The sequence below is a fragment of the Podarcis tiliguerta genome, assembly GCF_965153285.1.
Source record: "Podarcis tiliguerta genome assembly, chromosome: 14".
NCBI classification, from domain to species: Eukaryota; Metazoa; Chordata; class Lepidosauria; order Squamata; family Lacertidae; genus Podarcis; species Podarcis tiliguerta.
Window position 1 is genome coordinate 30,171,948 of NC_139547.1, and position 23,298 is coordinate 30,195,245.

Here is a 23,298-nt window from a genome sequence, read left to right on the forward strand (position 1 = left end):
ACCCGCAACTCAATTTGCACTGAGGTTTTTTTGCTTTTCTCTGAAGCAAATTGTATGTGTGTGTCCATCAGAGAGAGGGGGGATGTTGCATTTGGCTTTGGCTCCAGAAACACCCGCTGCTGGAATGCTGCACCCAAAATACTATCCCTCCCCACAAGGAAATTATTCAGCCATCATGATGGGAGGGGGGAGGTTCTCTATGACAACTTACAACTTGAAGAAAGAGCATGTGGTTAGCATGTAAAAGGACCCAAGTCCAGTCCCTGTTATCTCTAGCTAAGGGAGGATGGAAATAGCTCTCTGAATCGGGATATCCTTCGGCATCTCGGCCTAACAGATTAGACCAGCTTGGAATACAACACGCCATACGTTCAGAAGATCAGCTCTGTCAGTAGGGCAACTGAGACAACATGGGGGTGAGGGATACCCCAAATCTGATGGACCCTGAGGGCTACCCTCACCTCCATGGTCCTGCTGTCAGCACACTCAACACCTCCAAGCACACCTGAACATTCATTTGTGCTGATAGCCTGTCTCTTCTTTTACGTAAAGACCAGCTTGCCAGCACAAGTTGCTGATGTGTCGTCCCCAGCTACTTCCCTGAACAGGTAAGGGCCTCCGATAAGTTCACAACCTCCTTATACAAGTCAAGGAAAAGAGATTAAAGAGCAAGCAGTAAATCCAGCATGTGCAGTCCAGATTTTAACACAAGATAAAAGCCTGAAGAATTTGGCAACAGCTGCGCTGTCCAAATAAGAAAAGGAGTTTTATCAGCACTCTTTTAACGCTTTGCGAAATCTCTCCTTGAAAACAATGGGGTTAGAATACCAGCTTTCCTGACTAAACACGATAGGTGACAAATGTCACGTTTGCGGTTCAGACCCCAAGCCAATTTGACTAGTGACTTTTTGACAGTAAACAGGGATTCTGTCACTGCTGAAGTGGTCATGTACTATTCATGAGGACTAGCTTCTTTTACAATATTTACATACACTCTGAAAACTTAAAGCACATGGCTGGCTTCATATCCCAGCACTTCCACCTTTCCCTAATAGGAATGAATAGTGGATGGGCCTTTTCCATAGGAACATAGGGTGCTTGGGACTCCTACATGCTTGGAAGCTGCAAGGGTTGGGAGACAGGGGGGAACCTCTCAGATAATTCCTATATATTTTGTTTGCCGTGCATTTGGACCTCTCTTAAGCAGTTTTGCATGATGATCCCTGAGATCAAAGAGCAGCTGTCCATCAATGTTTGGATACAATCGGACACCATTTTGAATCAAGATGGTGGACTAAACCTTTCAAAACTATGCAGATTTTAGCCAATGGTTTCAAAACTGCACTGGTTTTAACCAGATTTCAAAGTTGCCCTGGTGTTTGTTTTGTTTTGTTTATTTCACAGCCTTCCCAAGGAGCAACACTAGTACCTTATATTCAGCCATTGTGTTTGGACGTATTTTTGAGCACACTGACCGCTTATATTAACTGTATATGCTTGAAGTAGGATTGATGAATTATTCTTTATTGCTAACAGTAGCCGATGTTTCTTGTTTCTTTTAATTATGTTTGCAGTAAAAACAACAACCCCTTTTTAAGAGATAAACAGAAACAAGGCGGTACACAATGTTACAAAAAACCAGTTTATTAACCCTTGCTACAGCTGAGTTAAGAGAACAATTCAACACAGCCAGCCTGCCCTTGACACAGCTGAGGAGCAGGGCCAGCCCAAGACATTTTGGCACCTGAGGCAAACCTCAAAATGGCATACCACCCGTCAGGGAAGAAGGGATGAGTGACGATTTACATCAGGTACAAGGTGGGGAGGGAAGATCTACATTGGGAACAAGGGTGGGAGGAGACTAGCAGTGCATACTATTAGCCAAGGGGCCACTCTAGAGGTGGCACTGGGGGGATGCCAAGGAGGAGGTAAATCCAGTCTCAAGGAGGGCACCACAGGAGGTGAAGCATTCCTCTGAGGCCGGGTCTGCTGCCCCTGTGGATCCTGCCACATGGGTGGGCCAGCCCAGGCTGATGTTCACACAGAGGGAACAGACACCTCACTGCAGCAGGGGCTGAGGACAGACTAGGAGCAACACCCCACAAAATAAAGAGAGGCACACATGACAGGAGGGAAGCCTTCAAGATCAACAGAGAAAATATAAACATATATTTCCACCAGTATGTTCCACTCCCTCCCAAGAGTGGCTTACCCAGCCCAGTGCAACAGAGAGGATGAGCACGTTTGGACAACCAGACTTCCACCATCTAACACATCTGGAAAACACGAAACGCTCCTGTCTGTAGTAATTCCAGGTCCCAGGAGCAGGCAGAGAAGGGAAGAGAGTCTTGTTATTCAGTTGCTTGCAAAACTGGGGATTTGTTTGAAACATGGCAAGATGACTCGGGGCCGGCAGTGAGAGGGACTGTCCCTGCAAAATGCTCCACTGCTCAGGTTCTCCAGGACACCAGCGATGGAGGGCTGGCGGGCAGGCTGGCACTGATGCATGCAGAGCCCCACCAGGAGGGGGCAGCAGATTCGCCTCGAGCTCCACTGGAGCAAATGCACTATAGAGCAATCTCTGCAAGGCCTATTTTGGGAAGAAGAAATCCAGTTCAGTTTAAATTGGATGCACAAACAGGTAAGACCTTAGGGCAGGGATGGAGAGCCTGGGGTCCTCCAGAGGTTCTTGGACCACAGCTCCCACCACCCTGGTCCACCCCTGGCTGCTGGGAGCTGGTGTCCAAGAGCATCTAGAGGGCTGCATTCCTGCCTTACGGTGTAGTGGGAAACAGGACATCTTGCGCTGAACTCTGGTATACATTTGGACATGGAGTAATAGATGACTGAAGGGGACTCAAATGTCTCTAGGAAAAAAGGTAGAGTGGCGATTCAACATTCATTTTGCACAAAGTAGTATTCGCTAAGGTGCTGATTCCAGAGCCTCCAGAAGAGAAGCAGCCGAGCACTTTCACCTCTCTTTTTTATTTCCCTCTTTAAAATGTCATCAGTCGGAATCATAGCTGGATCTGCAGGTTACAGGGCAAATGTAGCAGGATGGACACCCAAGCAAAACATGGCTCCCTCTTAAAAGAATTATTACAAGGTCTGCCCTGCTGCCACCGCCCCCCTGCTAGAGCAAACAGAGGTGTGTTGGGCTCCCTCCGCATGTGGGCTCTCAAGTCTGGTGATGGCAACTTCCCACCCACAACCCTTAAGGAATGCATTTCCCTCACAGCCCAGACTGCCGGGACACAGTGTCCACTGGACAAAGAGTTTAAAAGGCGAGGTAGGATCCTTCATACTCTTGCCAACCTGTTCTCTACCTTTGATCCCAGCACTCCTAGGAGTCCAGTGAGGCGGGAAAAGAGAGGGGGGAAACTAGGGTGAGGAGACCCTGAAAGAGTCCAATGCTAGTAATGAATAATCAGAGTATAAGAGATCTTCTGAGGTCCAGAATGTAATTAGCTGGTGAGGCATTAGCTGGCTCACTTATCACTAAACCATGGCTTGCTCAACAAACCATGAGCTGCCCCACAGGTGATGAAAGAAACCATGATTTGTTTCATTTTCCAGGTGCTCTTGCCTTTGTCCCTTGGGGAACATCTGAGTTGGGTGAGGGGCTAAACATACCATGGTTAAATAAAGGGTGCTGGGCTCCCATGCAATGCCAAGCCATAGTTAAAACAAACCAAGGTTCATCATCATGGGTTGTCGGCAGTAAACAAACCACAGTCGTGCTACTGGGCAAGGTTCATATATAACAACGAGTCATGGATTACTGTTACATGAGAATCTGGCTTTCTATTGGAACAGCACAGGAAGGACCCACATGCAAGGGTCTCTGATACTGCCTTGAGCGTAGGTGAGCTGGCCAGAGCAATTCCCCCACCTGCAGTAAAGATGCACAATGAAACTGGTTCACAAAGGCTGCCCAATCTAGCCATCTCGGATTGGGGTAGCACAGAGGTAGGAAAAATATAGCTTTGAGGCCCACTTCCAGATTTCCTCTTCTCCTCCCGCCCCCATCTCCTGTATGCAACTCCAGATGAAATCCAAAGGGGCACAGAGGCAGCTCCGAGGATTTGCTAATCAGGAGGGTGGCTCCAGAGAGATAATGGCAAACAGCCCTGCTGGGAAACTGGCTGATGTGTGCACTCCACTTCTCCGAAGCCAGTCCCAACAGGACTTACCGTTTCTCCTCTGGAAGCAACCAGAGGGGAAACAGTGCCCTTTCTGTGCACCCTCCTGACACACAGACTGCTGATGTAGGAATGACCCAAGACCTTCGCCTTGATATGTCAAGTCCATTCACAGGATGAGTCATTCAACCAGGAGACACCAAGAGGAGAGGAGGGGAGAGGCCAGGTCTGCACACACCTGCCTGTCCAGGGTCTGCAATTTAAACTGGAACACACACAAACCCTCAAAAAATCTGGAGTGTTTGCAAATTGGTAAGTTAGATGCAGGAAGTGCTTAGTGTTAATTGATCTCACCAGGGTGGCAGGAGGGAGGGAGGAATGGAGAGGAAGAATGTTTTCCCAAGCCTGCTTCCCCTGTTCAGGCTGAGGCCAATGATGCAACAGCAGAGTCCCAGCCACACACCCCTTTTATTAGGTGCTCGCTGAGCCTGGAACAGCACTGCCTGTTCCCACCTGGGGTGGGAACTTCCTCACTGCAGAGGTACTGGAGCAAAACTCTGTGGTTGCCAAGGGTGGAAGAGAGGCACGGCCATTCGGATGACCCCTCGTGGGGTCTAGCTGTTGTCCAACTGCCCTTCTATTACATGGGCAGAGCTTATGAATGCACAGAAATTAAGCGTCCTGTGGGCTGGGTCACCCTTAGACAATATATGGCTTAATGTTATGTTGCAGGGTCATTCCACGGAATGACAGTTTGAACCAAGGATGTCTGCATTCCCTCCCCCAACTTGTACCTTGGCATTCCTATGGGAACAGGAGCACCACATATGGAATCAAGTTCCCGGTGAAATTGGAAGCAAGGTGGGTGAATTACTCTCCTTGTACAGCTGGAGGCAAGCAGGACCACAGACGTGCCCAAGACCTCCCATGAGAACCTGTGTCAGCCCTTCCAAGCCCTCAAGGAGAACCCCGCCAAAGCATATCCTCACCCAGGTTACTGGAGTCCTTGGTAGCCCAGCACAGACAGTAATGTTGCATGAGCTGTTCGAGCAGTTCCTTCTCATCCAGAAACTCAAGTGCTTCTATCCTGAAAGGAAGAAGATAGGAAGGCTAGCAGTAGACACACACACACACAGAGAGAGACCCCTACCTTCCAACCCAGCCAGCAGCAAAAGTGTTGGGTTGGGCCCTACAAGATCTGGATTCAAATCCTGAAGCTCATGGGGCAGCGGTGAGCCAGACACTTTTGTACTCCACAAACCTTCTTTTCTGTTGTTGTTGTTGAAGTTGTTATTTACTACCTAAAACAGTTCTTCTTATGTTGTCAATTTTCCTTTCACCATTTTTACTGTAAGGTGCCTTGCTGAGGCTTGCCTTAAATGGTGAAGCCAAAATATATTCAATAAATTTATAAGTAAAAAAAAAAAAAAGAGCAGTCAAGTACTACAACTCCCATTGGTGCAAGAGCGAGGAGGAGGAGGAGGAGCATACCTTATGACATCATCTTTCGGCAAGCAATTGTAGGCTTTCATCATATCGACGGCATTTGCTGTTTCCCAGCCGTTTTGCAGGAAACGTTCCTTCTGTAAAGGAAACCCAATGAGAAGTATAAGCAGAAGGGCAGGTTCTCCATCAGGTGAGATGGAAGGAGGAGAAGCAGGGAGGGTGCAAACCTCTGGGCCCCAGGCGCACCCACCTTTTTAATACAATTTGGCAGGAACTTAAAATATATGATGCATCTTTGAAACTAAGGCTGCAGGTACATATTCCCTTCTCCCCAGCACAGGCATGGGCACTATCCAATAGACTTAAAAAGGACCATTGGAGTGGCAGGGGGAGGGAGTGATCTCAAACAGCACAGCGAAACCCAGAGGTAAGCATTATAGATTGTGCAAAAAAGGCCACCTCACCCACTCAGAACATCTGACCTGGGAATCCAGAGATCTGCAGTCATCCACACCAACCAGGCTGCACTTCCGGCTCTGCAAGTTCTCAACCATGATCTGCCCAAATCGATCAGACATATTCACCTGGGGAGGGTACAGAAGACTGGCTGAAAGGGAGCTGGGGGAGAGGGTGTTCCTGCCTAAGAACCAGGACCCCCCACCACCTCTTATTCAGGGAGCAGGTGTGCACAGGGACTCACTCACATGCCCTCCTTTATCGCAGGAAGCACTCCAGCCCAGAAGTCTCAAATCCTTAGATCCACACACAACATTCTTACCACCATGATTTGTGCAGCTCTTACCCTCCAGTTCCCGTGGTGCCCCCTCCCTCCTGCCCTCCCCCAACTGCCACCTGCATCTGAAGGACTGCCTTATTCTGAGGGGGGGGGGGGAGAAGAAAAGGCAAGCGCTTTTTCTAAACAAGCAAGTTGTCTTTTCCATTCTTTTGTAACTTTTTTTTTTTAAAAATATCTCAATGCCTATTGCTGTAATAACCTTAGGTAAACCACTTTGTGAGGTCCACCTGAAAAGCAGTACATAAATTCTGCAAAGAAGAAAGAAAGAAAAAATCCCCCATTGCAAGCCCACTGCAGAAGTGTGGAGGTTGGTATCGTGTGCAGAACAGGGAAAGGGCCCTGGGAATTTTAACCCATTTCAGTCCTGTTGCACTCAGTCAGAAGTACTTTACATCCCACTTTGTGCAGATTTTTCAAAAAAGTGCATGAGAAGTCTGTATTACATCAGCAGGCATTTTGTATGCACTCTTTGTGTAAAATATGTGCCTTTGAATGCATCCATCTGAACATTTACATTTTGCATGTATCTTTCTCCATAAAATACGCATTTTGGTGCACCAAAACAGCCTCACTAAATCCAGGCAACGAAAAGGTGTGATCTAATCCACAAGCAAGATGGAGGGGACATATGGAGATGTTTATGTTTTTCCTGCCCCAAACATGATGATGAATACAGGTGGGGCCCACAACTCCATTTCGACCATCCATCCCCCAAACCTGCTGCCTTCCAGCTGTTTTGCACTACAACTCCCAATAGCTCCAAGCCAGTGCCGGTGAGAGTTGTAGTCTGAAACATCTGGCTGGCAAAAGCCGAAAGACTTTTTACTATCACCAGCTGTGCCTGACAGGGTGCATAGAAGTTACAGAATGGTTTTAAAAACTGAAGTAAAGCACGCATGGGAACAGGGTGAAAACCCTACACGAATGGTTGCTTCATGAGCATCTTAACCCTGGAATGCTCCCTTCTCTGAATGCTGATGGGATCTGATGCGAAAGCAGCCAGCTCCAGCAGATCAGTAGAAACCTTTCCTTCAACTGCCACCTCCGTCTGAATTCACAGCCAAAGCTGGCGTATCAAACCTCTCATCTGCATTTCCGCCCTCACTCAGCAACCAGCAGTTTCTCCTTTTCATGTGGACTTGGCTTGCAGCTCAGCTACTTCCCCCACCCCCCTGCTCCATTCAAGCTGCCAAAGCCACAGAAAGCACAACATGATTAACGTTCCATAAAGTTACATAAGATTGCTCACAATGCGGGTTCCTTGAGTTTGGCCACCTCTGACTCAGCAGCTGTTTTGCTCAGCATACACATTACATATACATATACATATACATATACATATACATATACATATACATATTGAGCCCTGCACTTAAAAGGGACTCCGCTGGAGTGTTGGGGGTGAGTGAGTGGGTGGGGACACAAAACAAATAACTGGGCAGAAACAGAATTGGTCTCCAATTGTTCTGGGGCACTGACCTTCAGAAACTCTGCAGTCTCCCAGAAGTAAATCCTTAACCCAAACCTTTGCTGGAATGCCTATGCTTCTGGGATGGTATCCAATGTTAGGCCTACTTTGAGTAGTCCCACTGAATTAAATTACATATTTCATTTATAAATTGCAGCTCATAACGCATCCCAAAGCGATTTACAGTGCAATCAAAACATACCAAAACAGTTTCATATATAAAAACTGTCAAAGCAATTGTATACATATAAAAAACAATAGGAAAAATACATTTTACACACACACACACAGTTTAACATCAACATGAGCATGTACATAAAGCCAATTCAAATCCAATAATGATACCAACTGGGATAAAGATCTCCATTTAGAAGCTTGCAAGAAGAGGAATGCCTTTGGAAGGTTCCTAAAATGCAATCAAGAAAATTCCTGTCTTGCTCAAGTTCCAAGGGGCAGGAGCCACCAAGCTAAAGGCTAGATTCTGACACTGTGCTCAATGGACACCTCCAGGCAGGATGGGATGTGCAGAATGCAGGGATCCGTTGTGCAGGCAGAGGCTGAGACGGCCTTTGAGGTTCATTGTTTTCAGTAGGTCTACTTTGAGTGTGACTAGCATTGGATACCACCCATGGCCAAAAGCACAGAGCATCCTATCTCTCTCTCCCACCATTCCCGCTTTCCGTGTTTCAAATGAGGGATTCGTACTTGAGGCCCTTGCCATAGTGAGAAGCATAGGAAGACTACCACTGCTTGGGCTTACCTGCTCGTAGTTGATAAACATGGCAGTCTGGAACATACCAGCCACCCACTTGAGAAGGTTCGCAGAATGGTCTTGGGTCATATAGATCAGGACGCATTCTGCCAACAGGAGAGTTGGCAAACTTTTAAGTTGGGGAGGGGGAAGAAAGAGGGAGGGGAAGAGAACAAGATCAGTATACATACATTGTGGATTATATATACATATAATCACAGAACTGTAGAGTTGGATGGGACCCAATCCAATCCCTTGCAATGCAGGAATTGCAATGCTCTCTCTGTGTGTTTTCTCCTCTGGTATCCCAGAATTTCAAGAGCATCAGAGAAGGACAACACAGAACGCTGCCTTTTACCAAGCCACACCACTGCTTGGTAAAGGTAAAGGGACCCCTGACCATTAGGTCCAGTCGTGGCTGACTCTGGGATTGCTTTACTGGCTGAGGGAGCCGGCATACAGCTTCCGGGTCATGTGGCCAGCATGACTAAGCCGCTTCTGGCAAACCAGAGCAATGCACAGAAACACCGTTTACCTTCCCACCAGAGTGGTACCTATTTATCTATTTGCACTTTGATGTGCGTTCGAACTGCTAGGTTGGCAGGAGCAGGGACCAAACAACAGGAGCTCACCCCATCATGGGGATTCGAACCGCCAACCTTCTGATCGGCAAGATTAAGGCTCAATTCCAGCAGTAGTCCAGACAGAAGGGGTCTTTCCCAGCCCCACCTGGGGCTGATGGAGGTTGTAATCCAAAATTTCCAGAGGGCACCAGGTTGGAGGAGAAGGCTGATCTACACCAAGCTATCCAGGGCCCCAGCAACAAGGAGGTGAAAAGCTGTTCACTCTAAAAGTGTCCAGCAAGGGGAAGGGGAAAAAGAGTGAGGTGTTTTCAGCTTGGCTCCGCTGAAGAGCCTTAACTTACATGTTAGAGCATCTGCTTTGCAGTAAACATTTGGAAAGACTCCCTGCCTGAAACCCTGGAGATTCACTGCCAGTCAGTGCAGACAATACTGAGCCAGATGGACCAATCCAAGTGGATAGCTCAGTTGGTTAGAGCGTGGTGCTGATAACCTTCCCTGCAAGTTCCTTTCACACAGAAATAAAGCAAATCGGCAGAATGGGGTCTCTGCCTTCTGATCAGCTGTTAAGAATGTGGTGTAGCAGCAGTAGGAGGAACAGGTCAGCTCAGCTCCCTCTCCTCTCTCCATTAGCCCAGCAAGCCAGAAACTGCCCACCCACCACTCCATCAGCATGACTCAAACCAATGAGTAATCTCTTTGCTTGCAGGGCTGCTTTCAGATACTGACAGCAACAGGCAAAACCAACTGCTAGGAGCCAAAGGAATTCTATATGGAGGCTGGGTGGGCAGGTGGGGGAGAAAAGAGAGGGAGGAAAGGTGTGGGAAAGCAGGAAGAATGTAAGGGCTCTGCCGGATCAGGCCAAAGGGGGTCCAGATAATCCAGCATTCTGTTCTCACAGTGGCCAACCAGATGCCCCAAAGCGAAACCCTCATGCAGGCCGTGAGCTCAAGAGCAACTCTCCCCTCCTGCGGTTTCCAGCAACTGGTATTCAGAAGCATTGCTGCCTCCTGCTGTGGAGGCAGAGCACAGGGTAGCCTTACGCTGCGTGAATTGTAGCTCCATGCCGCTTGTGTTGCCTACAGACACATTTCTGCTCAGTCTGTAGTCTGCACACCACAATGATCTGGAAATCCTATCTCTGTTCACCTCCTGAGGTCCACAGAGAAGCCCAAACCATTTTTTAGTTGAGGGCACATCCCCCTAGCAGAAAGGAGAGGGGGTGGAGAAGAGAGGATTTGATTCACCTCTCAGCCTTATGGGAGGGCAACTTGTAGCAGTATCTAAAACAGAAATCAGAGGCCGGAAAATAGCCTCTGCAGATATATGCATGCCTTGCTAGGATGGCAACTGAGAAAATAGTCATCGGACCTAAGAAACACAGTCAGAGCAACCTGACCCCAGGGCAATGTAACTGCACGCATTCCAGCAGACACAATCAGTAGCCTGGAAAACGTAAATCACCTGGATCAGGACAGCCAGGCTCCTTTAAGTCTCAAAACTGAAGCAGCAAGAACCACAAACATGTCCTGCTTGGCTCTGCTGTAGTAAAACTCAATGCTGCATTGCAGCCTTTGGCAACCTGGTGCCCTCCAGATGTTTTGGACCACGACTCCCAACAGCACACCTGTGCTGGCTGGGGCTGCTGAGAGCTGCAGTCCAGAACATTGGGGGCAAAGTTGGCAAAGGCTGCTGCACTGAAACAATTTTCTTACACTCTGTGTATCTGAACAACATCCACAGCTTTTAAAAACCAGGCTGAATCACCAGTGTTAGAAACTGAGATATGAAAGGCTAAATGGCACCTTAAACCTAGGTTATGGACCCAGCAACAGAATGTCTAAGCACACTTTTTTCTTATAACAAGAATACAAAGCTGAAAATGAATGAACTGCAGGTAAAATATGTTCATTTTTTACATGGTCTAGTCCTTCCCCTGCCCCACCCCCCTAATATTCTTAAGACAGTCTCTTATCCAGTCTTCAGAGAGTAGCTGGAAGTGAGGAGACAGAAAAAGGTCCTCCTTTCCTTCCACCCTGCAGCTTTAATCTGAAATCTTAGGCGCAGTATTGCACCTAAGAAACTGCTCGCGCTAATGAAATTGCCTGTCGCAAAGTGCGCCTAGAACAATGGGAGTTTTGAACACTGTGAATTGCTACCTCCTAGGCAGCACATTACCCAGAACACTCCCAGAAGCCTTTGCACTCCAGTCTTACTGTGGATCCATGTTGCATTTCTTCAGCTTTTCCTCTAGTTTGGGCAGCTCTCGGAGATCTGCACCAACAATGGCGTAGCGGCTGGAGTCCAGGCTATGAGCATCTGTAGAGGAAGCAGCAGTTAAAGCCCTTTCATTTATCACTACTTGCCCAAGGCGAGCAAAAAATGAAAATCACAGTTAGGTGACCAGCGAGAGGAACTTTGCAGATGTTGCTGATTTCTCTCCCTCTGAGGACACAAATGCCTACATTAGGGAACTGTTTAAATTGTTGTGCTGTTTTAATGGGCTTGTTTTACTGCACATTTTAACTGTCAATGTTTAATGTTCTGACAGGATGGTTTTTAAATTTTGTGTATTTATACGTGTTGGAACGGCAAGTAAGTGGGACATAAAAATAGATGATGATGATACAAGCCAGCTAAAATTTGTGGACTAGTATTTAAAAGGCTGACTTAAATGCTCTCATTTCTCCATACCCAACACATCAAAGCTGTAGCACTTTTAAAGATTTGAGGGATTTTATGGCCGTGACATGGCACTAAATTGCGTTCACAAAAGCAAACGTCATTGACTGCTGAAAAATATTATCTGGTGATGGGATTTTAAAAAGAGATTGGAAAAAAACACATCTCATCCACAGGCCGGAGTGGTATTTTCCAAGGATACCAAGGCTGGCAAATTTCGAGTTCTTAGGAACCTGGACGTACCTGGAATTCTCCCATTCTTGCCTTACACCAGCCTTCTCCAACATGGTGCCCTCCAAATGTGGCTAAACCACAACTCCTACCAGACCCAGCAAGCATGGTCAATGGCTAGGGATGATGGGAGTTGCAGTTCATCAACATTTGGAGATCCAGAGGCTCCCCAAACCTGTTCTACAACTGATAGACACTTCTCAACCATTTGTAATCTACTCGGTTAAACATTTAAAAGCACACACAAATACAGTGGTGCCTCGCAAGACGAAAAGAATCCGTTCCATGAGTCTCTTCGTCTAGCGGTTTTTTCGTCTTGCGAAGCAAGCCCATTAGCGGATTAGCACTATTAGCGGTTTAGCGGCTATTAGCGGCTATTAAAGGCTTAAGGGATTAGCAGATTAGCTGCTAAAAGGCTATTAGCAGCTTAGTGCCTTAGAAAAAGGGGGTGAGGAGCGAGGAAAAAAAACAACCAGGAATCGCAAGACATTTTCGTCTTGCGAAGCAAGCCCATAGCAAATTCGTTTTGCGAAGCACCTCCAAAACGGAAAACCCTTTCGTCTAGCGGGTTTTCCGTCTTGCGAGGCATTCGTCTTGCGGGGCACCACTGTACAATAATCTAAGTTTAAAAATAAATTTAAAATCCTCTGCCAGGCTATCCCCAGCTACCAAAAGCCCGCCAGCAGAAAACCGCCTTCCAAAGAGAATCAATGCTCTCCAGATGTTGCTGGACTCCAACTCCCATTAGTCCTAGCCAGTATGGCCAAAAGCTAGGCATGATGGGATTTGAGTCAAATGACGTCTGGAGATACATGGGTTCTTCATCCCTGCTCAAGGGGAAGCAGCTCCCCTCGAGGAATTTCCAGCAAAGCAAGGAGAAAATTCACATCTTCATTCTTTCCTTCAGTTAGATATGGAGATGTTGTCAGACTGCTGGAAAGCTTGCTTTCAGAGTAAAAAAATAACAACCTTCCTTGTGAGAGGAAAGCCTGCTCCTTGAGAGTCCATACTTTAGACTGGTGCTGTGCTTGATGAAGCAAGAAGACTGCCCTGGAACCAGGAAGCAACCAAACCATTAGGGGCTCACAGAGCAGAAAGATGCGGCAGGGCAGGAAAGGTGTCGGAGGAGATTTCGTCAGCTGAAGCAGGAGACAGCAGAGCACCCGTGGCAAGAGAGGCAACACGGTCGAGGTGATTGGAGGTTTTTAAACAGAAGTTGGATTGCCATCTGTCAGGGATTTTTTCACTGTGATCTCTGCATTGCACGGGGCTGGACTAGAATACCCTTAGGGATCCCTTCCTGGTCTACTACTATAAGATTCTATATGAGCTTTCCCCCAAACTACCAGCTCAATTCTGAAACTAGGTTTCTGAAACTCTATGATTGGCAAAACATTCCTGAAGAGGCTAGGGAAGACCATTTGGGGTTTCTGTAAGATGAAAGGGCAAGTTCCTCATCAGGGCAGGAAAGGAGAGGGAGTCTGGCTATCAAGCCTGGGCATTTGGGGAGGGCAGGTGGAGAACATTTCCCAGTTTAAAATTTCCCGCAGAAAATTTCCTGCTTCATTACTAACAATGAAAGGATATTGATTGCAAATACTATGAAATATTGGAGAAATCTGGCAGTTTCCAAGTCCCCTAGTCTCCAGTGGTGCAATAACCCCAGGAAGGCAAAACTGGGGGGGGGGGGGCAGTATGAGCACAGAACAAAATCATAAGATGGTGATATGATAGCCATCTTCAAATAACTGAAGGGCTAGCACATGAAAGATGGAGCAAGCTAGTTTTCTGCTGCTCCAGAGGGTAGGACCCAAACCAACAGATTCAAATTACAAGAAAGGAGATTAAGACACAACATTAGGAAGAACTTTCCAATGGGAAAAGCTGTTTGACAGTGGAACAGACTACCTGGGAATGTGATGGACTCTCCTTCATGTGAGGTTTTTAAGCAGAGGTTGGGTGGCCACCTATCAGGGATTTTAAAGCTGTGAATCCTGCATTACAACTCCCTTCCAACTCTACAATTCTACGTTTCTATAAGAGCTTACCCCAAAACTACCAGTTCAGTTCTGAAACTAGGTTTGTTGTTAGAGGGATGCTCTTTCGGAGTTATGCCTCTCTAATGTCTGAAACCTCGCTCCGATCTCCCACCTGCCATGCATCGCCACTGGCCAGTTTTTTTAGCCGTTAACTCTTGGACTCATTTGCCCGAGAAGCCAGAACAAGATAAAGCAGCCTTAGCAACTAACGGACAATGCTGTCAAGGGCAGCACAGATCTATTAGGCGACACCCAACGAAGCATGCGGAGGAAGGCTCCTGCCATCAATGGAGGCGGAGGAAGGTAACGGCTGTCATTCCTGAAAGGCTTTCCTTTCCTAGGCAGCAAAAGAACAAGCAAGCGGCAGAGAATTATAAGCTCAATGTCAACCCACTGTGCAGCAGCTGCGAAAAATAAAGCAAATTCCATGCTACGGATCATTAGGAAAGGGACTGAAAATAAAACTGCCAGTGTCTGTGATGCTCTTATACAAATCTATGGCATGGCTGCATTTGGAATATTCGGTACAGTGCAGTTCTGGCCACCTCACCTAAAAAATAATCTTGCAGAGTTAGAAAAGTGCAACCAAAATGATCAAGGGGGTGGAGCAACTCTGCTGCGAAGAAAACTTGCAGTATTGGGGACTTTTCAGTTTAGATAAAAGGCAAATAAGAGGCGACGTGACATAAGTTTAAAGTTATGTATGGCATGGAGAAAGCGCGTGGAGAAACGTTTCTCTTCCTCTCTCATAACACTGGCACTGAATGTTGGAAGGCACAGGACAAATGCCAGAGACGTCACTTCTTCATGCAGCACATAGTTAAACTATGGAACTCACTGCCACAGGAGGCAGTGATGGCCACCAACCTAGATGGCTTTAAAAGAGGATTAGACAAATTCATGGAGAAGAAGGCTGTCAGTGGCTATTTGCCATGATGGCTCTGTTCTGCTCCCACAGCCAGAAGCAGTAATGTTTCTGAATACCTGTTCCTGGTGGGGGAAAAGGAAGGGTGGAAAGAGCACTCTTGTGCCCCAATCCTGCTTGCGGGTTTCCCACAGGCATCTTGTCAGGCCACTGTAGAAATAGGATGCTGCACTAGATGGGCCACTGGCATGATCCAGCAGAGCTCTTCTTGTGTTCTTAAACTGTTGGGAATGTGGGGGGAGAGGAGAGACAGGAAGTCCCAACAGAAGCCTAACATTCCTTGTCAAGAGTGTGCCAGGGGCAAAGAGCAGTTCTTTCACAGGCTGATTCAAGGAGCAGCAAATATGGGTTGGTAAGAAAGCTAGGCAAAGAAAAGGTTAAATGCAATACAAGAGCATTTTGTGAAACGTTGAGAAGGTGCCCACATAGCAGAATAGAGTGAGGAGGTGGTAGCGGCTTTAGAAATGCCACCTTGCTTTACCGATGGATTTTTAAGATGACTCACCCATTAGAAGAGACTCCCCTGAATGGCTTTCCATAATTGGTTTTGACAAGGGAGGTTTTGATCTGTGGGAGAGAAGGACAAAAAAAAAGGAAAAGAAGGAAAAGGAGTCAGCGAGTCGTTGCTGGTGGAAGCTGCAAAGAGAGGGAGGCCGTGTGTGCCCCCTGCTGGAAAGAGATCACTAGGCCTGACTGCTGCAGAGCCCAGTCTCTTGTGTGTTCGCACCATCTGGGCAGTAAGATGCATTGTTCCATCTAGCTCAGTACTGTCCACACTGACTGGCAGCAGCTCTCCAGGGTGTCAGAAAAGGTTCTCTCTCAGCCCTCTCTGAAGATAGCAGGAACTGAACTTGGGGCCTTCTGAATGCAAAGCAGATGCTTCAACCATTGAGTCACAATCCTTCCTCTACTGGAGGGAAGAAGGGAAGCAAGGTCCATTCAGGGGGTGCTGTCCAGGAAAGGGTAGGCAAGCAGGGATTGGCTCCTGGACACACTGAGACATTTCCCTTCTCATATTGCAAAAATACATGCCACCGCTTTCTGCATTGCAGGGGATTGGACTAGATGATCCTTTGGTGGTTCCCCTTTGAACTCGACAATTCTATGATTCTGTGTGAACCTGTGTGTGTCTGAAACTGACAAGGAGCAATTCTCAGACTGCACAACATCCGGCAAGCCCTTTCCACAAGTTCATTTCAGATACTTTGCTTAAAGCGAAGGCTTGGGTCTACTGCACCTTGTTCCCCACAGTGCAGTCAATGTTCAAGACAACTCATGATCCCCTCTTTACTAGGCAAGGGTCCTTTCACAAGCTATAAACCCCCACGGCAGACCTGCTAAGACCCTAACATTTGGGACAGGAGCTGTTTCACTTTCATTCATTCTAACATTTATACTCAACTTTACAATCCTGTACCAGGCTTTTGAAGCACCACACAACAATATTAGGATTAAAAATACACACTGCAGAGAGCTACAGTTGGCTGCTACTAATAAATATACTTACAGGGGGTTGAACTAGATGACCCTTTGGGACTCTTCCAACCCTACAATTCTATTATTCTATAAAGTCAGTAACTGAGTACACAGTGCAAGTCAGTAACATGTGAACATCTTAAGGCAGCCCTGTTCAGGGAAGTTTTTAATGTGTGACATTTTAGTGTATTTTTGGTCTCTGTGGAAGCCGCTCAGAGTGGCTGGGGAAACCCAGCCAGATGGGCGGGGTACAAATAATAAATTATTATTATATTATTATTATTGCCCAAGCAACTGGCAAGCTGTAACACGTTTGTTTGGGTCCCACACCCCAATAAAGCTTTTTGCAACTTGTGAAGCTACTGTTGCACTAGAGAAATAAGTGACCCAGAAAAAAAGAAACTTAAAAAGAATAATTAAGATTGCAATCCTATAAGTGGGGAGTAAGTTAAATCAATGAAGATTTCCTTCTGAGTAGACATGCCTGGATAGGATACAGTAGTGCTTCAAGAGTGAAACTGACAGAAATCCTTTTAAACAGAGAAAATCTGAATCTGACCTAAACCTTACAAGCTTTGTGCATGTATTTATACAAAATGTTGCACCCTGAAGGAGCTGGAACTTTGCCCCAAGACCCTACAACCAAACACACAGGGTAATAGACCCACTGAAATGAATGAACCTAAGCTAAACATGTCCATTAACTTCAATGGGTCTACTCAGAGTAGGACTAATACTCTTCGAAAGAAAAGACTTGATAATTTTCAGAACTATATTTGCATGCCAAAGTAATCTCAGCCCTTCGCAGTTGCACAGTCACATACATTTTTTTCATCCTTGCCCCCCCCTTCCAATAGGCAAGAACATGTGACCATTTAACCTGGCTTTTGAAGCCCAAGAAATACATATTTTAGGACCTACCCTATTCTCTTGACTATATTTAACAGATTTTAATACTGTTATTTTAAATTATTGTAACCGACCCTGGGACTACATGGTGAAGGGTAGGTAAAAAACCTAAAAAGATAACAATAGTTGTTATTTTTTGGAGGGGGGCACTGACGCTTCATGACTAGTAAGAGTTGGCCCCAACTTTTCTTCCCAAAACCGAAAAACATGTTCATCTCAGTCAAGAGCACACACCCAGGCACTTACTTGATGTTGTGGATTTTCCTTGTGACTATAGATGGGAAGTCAACTTCAAAATATTTTATTGGAAGCAGATTCTCATCCTGAAAGGGATTGGGGGCAGGGGGGGCGGGGAGGGAGAAATCAGAGGTTCAGCTCATGAAGAGGCACACAATTCAGCTCCTCAGCTATGTCCCAAGTCAGTAGTTTTCAAGCTGTCTACTTTTAGAAACCCTTTCCACACTGAGGAAGCTTTGTGTATGTTCTAGAGCAGCACTGCCCAACCCAGTGTTCTGCAGGTGTTTTAGACCACAACTTCCACCAGCTCCAGCACCACAGCTATGTTTTGGACTACAGTTCTCATTTGCACCAACCAGAATGCCTACTTTGGACTACAAATCCCATCACCCCCTGCAAGCAGGGCCACATTTTGGACTGCAGTTCCCATCAGGTGGAGATTACAGTCCAAAATAAAATAAAATAATAATAATAACCATAATAATTTATTTCTACCCTGCCCATCTGGCTGGGTTTCCCCAACCACTCTGCTGGAAAAGCATCAAGACACCATTTTGTTGGGGGAAACTGAGCTAGACTTCTCCGCCATGCATGGTGCAAGCCCAGCCTGTCAGCCTTGAGATTCCCCCCACAGGAACCAAACTCACCTGGAGCTACAAATGCAGGGGAGAAGAGCAACAATGAGTAGACAGGCCATCTTTCAGCAGACCATGCCCCCATTAATAACACCAAGGAACCAGACTTAAATACACTGCCCTGGGTTGTTTTACTAGATATAAAGTAAAGGTAAAGGGACCCCTGACCATTAGTCCAGTTGTGACCGACTCTGGGGTTGCGGCGCTCATCTTGCTTTACTGGCCGAGGGAGCTGGCATACAGCTTCCGGATCATGTGGCCAGCATGACTAAGCCGCTTCTGGCGAAACAGAGCAGCGCACGAAAACGCCGTTTACCTTCCTGCTGGAGCGGTACCTATTTATCTCCTTGCACTTTGACGTGCTTTCGAACTGCTAGGTTGGCAGGAGCAGGGACCAAGCAATGGGAGCTCACCCCGTCGCGGGGATTCGAACCGCCGACCTTCTGATCGGCAAGTCCTAGGCTCTGTGGTTTAACCCACAGTGCCACCTGTGTCCCTTTACTAGATATAGATTACCGTAATAAAAGCCCAGAAACAAAAATACTTTTGTATGTGACCACTAGAGGCTCCCCTGGAGCTATAAAATTCCTTCTTTGCACTTACGTTAACAATGCATAATTTCTCACCTTTAATTTCCAGAACAGAGTGTCCATGCCAGCCCCCAGGTTGATAATTTGGCAGTTGCATTCAGTCTTCTGCAAGAAAGCCTTAAGTAAGCGGCCAACTCCCTGGACACGGGCATAATACCCTAACAGAAAAACAGTACTGTAAGAATCAGACAATGCTAATCAAGAGCTGACAGAGTATATCCATCAATTCTGAGTACATCTTGCAAAATGTTGTCATAGCTTTAAGAGAAAATAACAACACCTGCCCTGGTCCAACAGACATGTTTGTCCAACATACAGTCTTAGCGGTGAGTCCTGGCAGATCTGCTCCCTGCCTTACAGGCCTTTTTCACCTAGCCTCGGAGAGCAGGACCCTGACTACAGCTACAAAAGTTGAGGCTGCTGAACAGACTCTTGGGCTGGTGTGTTGTTTAGGGTGTGTCGCTTTTGCTTTTCTGTATCTTTATTTTATATTTTGTTTTGATTTATGCAAAAATTGTTCAGTTTGGTTGTGTGTTATTTATTGCTTATGACCACTTTTGTTATGTTTTAGTTGTGTATTTTGTTTTCATGTTGTAAGCTGTCTTGAGTATGGTTTGAATTCTGGAAAGGCAGTATACAAATAGAGTATGTATGTATGTGGCTCATGGAGCCCACTTTGGACTCATACTTGCATACAAACTTACCACGGCTGATTTCAGGCGCCTTCCTTTCTTTTGGCAGCCTCACAAAATAATCAAGGTAAGGATCCTTCCAATAGCCAACGTTTACTGCATATCTGCCCAAGGGAAAGAGAAAGGCCCTCTTAACAAGGCTGGAATCCATGGTCAGTCAAAAACATAATTCTAGAGGATATGGACTTTGATCTAATCTATGAAGGGGATTCTTATGTTGTTATTACTTTACTGAAAGCATTTTAATTCCTCTCTTTAGCCATTTAAAAAAACACCTCCCAGAGCAGCTTACAAATGTCACTGATGTGGTTACAGTGGATCAACTTCTAGCCAGGATCTGCCTCCACTGAAGCAATGCTTTTGAACACCAGTTGCTGAAAACCACAGGAGGGGTGAGCGCAGTTGGGCCTGAGTCCTGCTTGTGGACCTCTTCCCAATGTGGCATCTGGTTGACCACTATCAGAACAGGATGCTGGACTAGATGAGCCCCCTTTGGCCTGATCCAGCAGGCTCGTCTTATGTTCTTATAGTTTAAGAATGCACAGTATGAAGACGCAGGGCAATGGCTTATATACCAAGTCAACCCATTGGTCCTACTGAATCAGTAATACCTACACTGACTGGCAGGAACTCTGCAGGGTTGCAGACCGGAGTTTCTACCAGCCCTGTGTGAAGATGCTGTCAGAGCTGGATTTAGGTTTGATGAGGCCCTAAGCTCCTGAAGGTAATGGGGCCCTTTATATGTCCAGCTGTCCTTTGTCAACAACAAATTGTCGCTTTTTGTTGTTGTTGTTGAATATGTGCTATATGGTAAATTTTTGTTGTTGTTGTTGAATATATGCTATATGGTAATTGATGGACCTAATAGGTATCTAAAGCCATTTGCACATGTTGCCATGCAACCAGCCAATGCAGAATGTAGGCACCCTATATATAGAAATGAGCAAACCAGTGATATTTTAGGGTACTGGCTAGCAGGCAAGGCCCATTATTTACATCATTAGGAGCCTACACAACACAAAACACTGTTGCTGTATGTAGTTTTATGGTATTTGTTTTTTATCTTATATTTTGGAAATGTACATCCAGATTTTCTTTCCTTTAATTTTTTTGGGGCCCCCAAGAGAGTGCGGCCTTAAGCTATAGCTTGATTAGCTTATACAGTGGTACCTCGTTTTACGAACTTAATCTGTTCCAGAAGTCTGTTCTTAAACCAAAACCATTCTTAATCCGAGGTGAGCTTTCCCTAATGAGGCCTTCCGCCGCCGGTGCCCTTCTACCGTCCGGATTCCATTCTTAGACTGAGGTAAAGTTCGCAAACCGGGACTCTACTTCCGGTTTTGCGGAGTTCATAAACCAAATCATTCGTAAACAGGTCTGTTCTTAAATCGAGGTACCATTGTACATAAATCCAGCACTGGATGCCATCATTGGAGATTGAACTTGGAACCTTCTGCATGCAAAGCAGATGCTCTACCACAGAGCAACGGTTCTCCATACCAAGCCATCTCTTTTTTCACTCATACACATGCCTCTCATTTTGCTTAACGCCGCTAGGCAGATGAAGAGCCCCTACTAATGATAACAATACAATAAGCCCGGGGAGGTGCTCTTCTTCTGCAACGAGATAGCGAAGAGCATCCCCAGGGGTGACGTCATGGGCCTGATCCGACCTGGTTCCCCCTTGGCCCCGCCCTGTTCCCCTGATGTGGGGGGGGGTCGTTGAAAGGAGTGGGCGTGGCTCCCGAGGCTCCTCCCTCGCTCGCTCACCGCTTGCAGAGGGAGGCGTCGTCGCAGGTGCCCCTCACGGCCTCGTCGCTAATTTCCACGTCCCGGGAAGTGCTCGCCATCGCCGGCCGGAGAGCAAGTTTGGATCAGGTCAAGAGAGAAGAAGAGCACGAGCTGCCCATGCCTGGGCCGCCGCCACCGCTGCACCCCTCAGAGCACCGCTTCCTCACCTGCCAGCAACGGCCATGCACATTGGCCCACACCTGCGCGGTTTCTATTGGTCGACGAAGACGGGTCAAAGTTTCTTGCCCACCCCCTTATCGCCGCTGCCCTTTCCATTGGGCAGAGGCTTTGTCAGTTCCACGCCGGAACCAATCAAGGTTGGGAAGGCCCGCCGGGAGGGTCGCAGGACTTGCCGGGAAATGTAGTCTCTCGCTAAGAGGGCGGAACCGTCGCCAGTGTTTTGACAGCTCCACGGTGGATTCAGCCAATGAGGACAGACGCTAGATACTGTGGGAATTGTAGTCTCTCGCGATACGGGGCTAGTCATCGTCCACATATCGCATGGAAAAAGTCAGGTGTCAATGTAAAGAGGTGCCATTTATTCAGTTGTTCAAATTGCCCAAGCACAGAAAGTCTGATAAGCTTTTGGCACCAACCTACTTATTCACCCAAACTTTGGGTTGAATCTGTGCCACTGCTCTTCACGAAAATAACTACTTGGTTCCCACCCACTTTATTTGTTACTGATAAGACTGTACGATTTCGTTGTGTTTTTTCCCCATACCCCACTTCGGAATTATTTCGAAATGAAAAGCAGTAACCTAGTATAAGTAAATAAATAGCAGTTATTCCTCCTGTCCTCCTCGGTGTTTATATATATATATATATATATATATATAATAGTTGTTTTAAATTCTTCTTAATGCTGTAACCCACCCAGGAATCTTATGGTGAAGGGCGGGCAATAAATAAATTATTAATAGTAACATTTATATTTCACCTTCTATCCTCCATGGGGATCAAAGTGGCGTACATGATTTACCCCCCTCCCCTGCGTACTTTATCCTCACAACAACCCTGTGAGGTAGGAAATGTCTCATACACTCCCGCTCCCCACTCGGAGAATAAGAAGAAAGAGGGCGCCTCCTCCGGAAACCGGAAATCTGCCCTCCTTGTCGTTCTCTTGCCTATAGCATACGAACATTCCTAGTCAAAACCGGAAGCCCGGGGTCGTTCTGCCGTCCGCTCTCTATGGTCTTTTATCACGTGGTCGACGCCGGAGGAGCAGGAGCCGCCCTGCGTCCCGCCGAGTGGAGCAGGGCGGGACCGCAGTTTGCCCGCGGAGCAGCCGGAAGTGGCGGAGCCTTCCGGTGTGTGTGTGGGCGGGGGGGAGGGGGTGTGAGGTGCGACGCCGGCCCGGCAACGACGGAGAAGTTTTGAGGGAAGGTCGGTCGGAAGGTGTCGCCGCCGTTGCCGGTGCCCGGGCAAGGAGCGGGCAGGAGGAGGAGGAGGAGAAGCAGCACGGACGGCGACGCCCCCCTCTCCCCTCCGCCGCCGCAGCCCCGCTCCCCTCGGAGACGCCATTATGAAGAAGCAGTTCAATCGCATGAAGCAGCTGGCCAACCAGACGGTGGGCAGGTGAGAGCCCGGCGGGCCGGGAACGAGGACGCGGGAGAAACCTCAGAAATGCCCCCCCCGAATCCTGGGAACTGTAGTTTGTTAAGGGTGCTGGGAGTTGTAGCTCTTTGAGGGGAACACTACCATTCCCTGGCTTCTTTTGGGGTTGGAAGGAGGGTTTCTCTAAATGAATGGTTATGTATGTAGCCAGTACTGAGCTAGAGGAACAAATGGGCTGCTTTGGGATAAGCACCTTCCTCTGTTTTTCCCCCCGCCCCCCGCAGTACCGTAGATGAATTTCTTGTGTGTGAAGGACGGCCACCCTATACCCACTCAGACCTTGGTTTATC

General features: G+C 47.1%; 2 protein-coding genes across 9 annotated transcripts in view; one reads left to right on the forward strand and one right to left on the reverse strand.

Annotated features, from left to right (window-relative positions):
- Positions 1-1,628: 1,628 nt before the first annotated feature.
- On the reverse strand, positions 1,629-22,088 carry LCMT1 (leucine carboxyl methyltransferase 1). The gene is made up of 11 exons (XM_083414037.1): positions 21,371-22,088; positions 19,613-19,704; positions 18,945-19,066; positions 17,693-17,769; positions 15,567-15,628; positions 11,401-11,503; positions 8,613-8,733; positions 6,071-6,172; positions 5,634-5,725; positions 5,132-5,229; positions 1,629-2,590 (listed from the first exon to the last, which is right to left on the reverse strand). Exons 1-11 carry the CDS (start codon positions 21,448-21,450, stop codon positions 2,568-2,570), a joined length of 972 nt encoding a protein of 323 aa, XP_083270163.1. The 5' UTR covers positions 21,451-22,088; the 3' UTR covers positions 1,629-2,567.
- Positions 22,089-22,587: 499 nt separating this feature from the next.
- The window catches only part of ARHGAP17 (Rho GTPase activating protein 17), a 57,200-nt gene continuing 56,489 nt past the window's right edge, over positions 22,588-23,298 (forward strand). For 7 of the 8 annotated variants that reach the window (XM_083413981.1, XM_083413984.1, XM_083413982.1 and 4 more), the window contains exon 1: positions 22,598-22,969. In XM_083413981.1, coding sequence (XP_083270107.1) covers positions 22,917-22,969 — 53 coding nt within the window. In that variant the 5' untranslated portion in view covers positions 22,598-22,916. Of the gene's footprint in view, positions 22,970-23,298 lie in introns of all 8 variants that reach the window. The other variant, XM_083413983.1, reaches the window with a different exon arrangement.

Coding starts and splice junctions, on each gene's coding strand:
- LCMT1 (XM_083414037.1), bottom strand. CDS start 21,450: ATGGCGAGCACTTCCCGGGACGTGGAAATTAGCGACGAGGCCGTGAGG. Junction 19,705..21,370: donor GACGCCTCCCTCTGCAAGCG/GTGAGCGAGCGA, acceptor TCCCTTGGGCAG/ATATGCAGTAAACGTTGGCT. Junction 2,591..5,131: donor CAAGGACTCCAGTAACCTGG/GTGAGGATATGC, acceptor TTCCCAAAATAG/GCCTTGCAGAGATTGCTCTA.